This window comes from Epinephelus moara, chromosome 23 (assembly GCF_006386435.1).
Source record: "Epinephelus moara isolate mb chromosome 23, YSFRI_EMoa_1.0, whole genome shotgun sequence".
NCBI classification, from domain to species: Eukaryota; Metazoa; Chordata; class Actinopteri; order Perciformes; family Serranidae; genus Epinephelus; species Epinephelus moara.
Genome location: NC_065528.1, coordinates 32,532,204 through 32,536,791, shown reverse-complemented (window position 1 = coordinate 32,536,791; position 4,588 = coordinate 32,532,204). Strand labels below are relative to the sequence as shown.

Here is a 4,588-nt window from a genome sequence, read left to right as displayed (position 1 = left end):
CTCAGAGTGGCAGAGCGCACTCTGGACACTCTGTCTGTGGAGACGGAGCAGCAGAGCGCCGAGCGGAGTGAATGTGTGATTAACTTAACTGTTGGTTCATTCATGTAGAAATATAACGCTGTGTTTCTTCCACCAACAGGGCTCTCATTTTAGTGTAGAGCGTCAGACTGAATTTACCACTGACCAACACTGACCAACGGGACCAGACTGGCTGACCTGTATGCAAGTTTATGGAAATCTGACCAGTAGTTTCTGTGGTTTGTGGACTAGAGTGATGGTCAAAGCTTAGAAATTTTGCTGTGATGGTGGCTTGAAACTCAACACACTTCATCCTCTGGAGACCATGAATACGCACATTGAGTTTATTGTTAGTCAAGACCTTTTATGGACCAAACTTCAACTGATCGGGGAAAATGTGACCTGATAATGTTTGCAAATTATTAAGATTGACCCTCTGAGGACCAAGAATATCGAAAGCCAATTTCATATGAACCTGACCACTATTTTCGGAGACACCTCTTCATGGACCAAATTGTTGCTCAAGCAGTAATTCGAAAAACCTTCAAGATTCACCCTCTGGGGACCATGAGTATTTATATCTGTGTCTGGACCAAAGTTTTGGACTCACCGCAGCTCTCAGTGTGAAACCAGCCTCCTACAGTTAGTTACTGTTGGTCATTCTGTTTGTTGGATTCATCAAACACAATGTGATTGACTCACAGATATGAAATCGTCCTCGGTCATCCATATGATTGCTTCCTTGTGTTTCTCTTCCCCGTCACCGCAGCACATTTCAGACAGTTCCTCTTCACTTATTCCTTTCAAATCATCGGATGCAATTTGCCATTGTGCTTTTTCATTTTTTCTTACGACAGGAAGATACACTTCAGACGTGATTTATGTCACAGGGTTGTCTGGTGCTCTGTAACAACCAGGAGGGAAAATGCAATATGGTGGATGTGTTAAAGGTGCTGCTCACAGAGCGTCCCCTGGATCTCCTCACATCTCTGCTCTGTCTTTTAAATGACACAATCAGATCACAGCTCTACCAAACTTTGTGGGGACACTCTGCTACGATGCAGATCATAAATGGAACATGCTGCAGGGACATTTCAGTCCTGACACCTCTGATATGATGAAAGTATTTTCTGTGGAGTTTGCAATAGTTTGAATAATGTTGTCCTTGTGTGTTGCTGCAGAAATAAACAGTCACTTTAGGGCTGTTTTAGTTTTTGTGTCCAGCGTGGAGACTTGATCACATGACACATTGTTTGGGTTAAACATGAGCATGTTACAGTCCTGGAGGATTATTAATGTGCACCTCCTCCTGTACTGCCTTAATATGCACATTCAGCACATCCAATGCATCAAAACATTGTTTTCTAGTTGGAGCCGCGCCTCGTTTTCAAACTGTATGGTTTGACTAAAATGAACAATGACAGCAATATAGTCCACGATGAGCAGCGCTAAAATCAACCTGCGTAGTTGTCCCTCCATTGTGACATTAGAAAGTGTCACATTTATCTTGCAAGTGTACTCTTCTTCAACGTTTGCTTTACTTCCTGGATTTTTCCCACATGGAAATTCTGACCAATCAAGAGCAGCTTTCTCACACAAGGCATTTGATCTGGTCCTCTTGTAAATGCTGCCGTGAGAACACGAACCAACTCTAGGCAATTATACAACTTTTTCCTGTTTGACATTTCTGTGCTCTGCTGTAAGGGTTAGTATTTAAATTCTTGAGTTATGGCCAAAAACATAGTTTGTGAGGTCACAGTGACCTTTGACCTTCGACCACAATATTCTGATCAGTTTATTCTTCAGTCCAAGTGGACGTTTGTGTCGAATTCTAAGAAATTTTAAGAAAAGGTGGTCTTGAGATATCAATTTCAAAATTAAAGCTGCAAGCAGCGTTGGGCGGGACCTCGGACTCACGCCGTGTCGGCCTCCAGCTCACGTAGACAGTTAAAGACAAAAGTTTTCGATGATTTTAGACCCCTCTCCACTCTAGCTCACAGCTGACAATTTCTCCACATTTGCTCATGTTACTTTCAGAGGCACTAGCTCACTTCCTGTTGGGTTTAGGTCAGGGGTGTCAGTGCATGATTTGTAGGTCTTGATGAGACAACAAGCCAGTTTTGGTTTGATCTTTCTACGACATTCCTACGGGCCGCAGCGGCCATTTGCGCACCAATGGGGCCCCATGTCATGCAGTAGGTAGAAACATCCTGAGACCGTCGTTGAGAGGGAGAGAAAAACTGTGAGAGACCAGGCAGATGGAGATGGCTTTAAAATGTCTCCAACTCCTCCCTTTTATTCCCAAACCGTACGTCCAATCATCAATCTGATCATACCAGCAGAGAGATACACTTGTCCTGAACGCAGACATATAGTTTATATGTTTGTGGAGTCAAAAATGTGATCTTGGTCGCAAGTTTCAGATGTCTAGCTCACAGCTGACACATTTGCTGATGATATTTTCAGAGGCACTAGCTCACTTCCTGTTGGATTCAGGTCAGGGGTGTCAGTGCGTGATTTGTAGATGTCAATGAGACGAACAAGCCAGTTTTGGTTTGATCTTTCTACGACATTCCTACGGGCCGCTGCGGCCATTTTAGTGTGCCTAGGTGGCGCTAGAGAGTCCATTTTGGCACTTTAGGGGTTATTTTTTTCATTTTATCAAATTTTCTGCCAGTCCGGACATGCGTGCTAATTTTGGTGCCTTTGGCCGAGGTCCCTAAAAATTAGGTCACAGTGATCTTGACCTTTGACCTTTGATGGTGACCATCAGACATGTTGTGAGACACACGAGGAAGAGTCCTGTTGATGAAGAGGTGACCCAGTGTCTGATACTGAGAGTGTGTTGTGTTGTTAATAACTCACGTCAGTGATTTGCGGGTCGGGGCACTGAGCCGGCTGTGGTGACGGGCAGAGCTCCCTGTAAACACAGCTGCGTGGCGCTGCGCACCAAACACACTGGTACTTAGAGTCAGCGTGTTTACACAGACTGCAGTCCTCTCTGCCCACGGAGCAGTTATACAGCACCACTGAGGAGGAAGAGGAGGAGGAAGAAGAGGAAGGTGGTTAATTCCAGAGTTAATTATCATAATTCATTTCAAACTGGATTAGAAATGAGAGAAAGTCAAACAGTGTAAAAACTCTGCTTCACACCTCATCTTGATTTGTGTGTGTGTGTGTGTGTGTGTGTGTGTGTGTGTGTGTGTGACACACCAACCTGTCAGCGTGCTGTCAATCTTCCTCTCGGTGTCTCTGTCTTTGATGTGGAACGATACGTTGACTTCCTGCTGCTTGTCGTAGGAAAACTACACACACACACACACGCACACACACACACAGCGTGAGCTTCAGTATTAACAAACCTAAAGGACACATGGATCATAAACTTTAATATAATGTAAACACAAGGTGTCAGAATCAGAATCAGTGACTGTAACAAAGAGAAGCGACTCACAGTTTAATTGACTCCAATTAACAGCTAATGACTCACTAATTATTCTAATCATCATTAATGACACACTCCCTGAGTGTGTTATAAACGCCTGGAAGCTTCAGATCATACACACACACACACACACACACACACACACACACACACAGAGCTCAGGGGAACATTTACACACACGGCTTCTTTAAATGGACTCAGCCAGTTTAATGTCGGAGCAGAGGCAGAAACAAACTGCTCTCTGATGCTTTCCTGATTTCAGATCAAAGTTATTTATATATTGTTAGATAACGTCTGTGTCGATGGGATTTAATTTTCAGCTCCTCTGTGTTCATATTTCTGCCCTTTGCCTCGTCTTATTTAAATACTCACATGTTGCTTTTGAGACTTGTCCAGTTACATGTTTTAAGGATTAATATCAAACCTTCAGTGTGCAGGGTTTACTGTCAGAATATACCATCAAACTGATTTTTAACCCGCCTTTCCACCAAACACGTTCGGTATAGTACTTTTGGAACCAAAACTAACCCGTCAGACACTCGCTCCATTCAGCATTTCCACCACAGACAGTCCTCTTAAATGTTGTTGGTAGCATGTCCGTTAAAACATTTATATTTGTGTGCACAAACTGAACAGCTAACTAACGTTAACTCAAATGGGCAACAACCTGGTTTATACATCCAAAGAACAGAGAGAGAGTTACAGCACTTGAGAACACCACTTTATCCTGTTTAAACAATCCTCACAGCTTGGATTGATTTTTATAAAAAAACCCTTTTGATCCTTTTGATCTGAGGACTCTTACAGACTGAAGGAGTATGAATAATTTAGCCAACAACCTGCTTTACACATCCAAAAAACTTCTATAAAAATGAACTGTTTGGCAGCCAGACCAGGCCTCTAATTGAGACAGGCCAAGGGACTGGGCCTTTAAAGGTTTTACGGTAATATAATCAACTAGTCCATAGTCATTGGTAGCTTTGTCACCTTCTACCTATGCCAGTCCTCAATGCCTATGTGCAGTTTCACATAGATTGACCACGTCAGTGAGTAGAAAAACGTGGGACAGACAGAATGACTGACTGACAGCTCAGTTTTAGTAAGTTTTCCAACTTTTGCCACAGC

The 4,588-nt window shown here is 43.1% G+C and overlaps 1 protein-coding gene across 2 annotated transcripts in view; it reads right to left on the bottom strand.

Annotated features, from left to right (window-relative positions):
- The window catches only part of plxnb2a.1 (plexin b2a, tandem duplicate 1), a 263,227-nt gene that overhangs the window by 43,504 nt on the left and 215,135 nt on the right, over window positions 1–4,588 (bottom strand). For both annotated transcript variants that reach the window (XM_050035913.1, XM_050035914.1), the window contains exons 17-18: window positions 3,236–3,323; window positions 2,884–3,047 (exon numbers count right to left, since the gene is read on the bottom strand). In XM_050035913.1, the coding sequence (XP_049891870.1) occupies window positions 2,884–3,047; window positions 3,236–3,323 (252 nt within the window). The remainder of the gene's footprint in view (window positions 1–2,883; window positions 3,048–3,235; window positions 3,324–4,588) is intronic.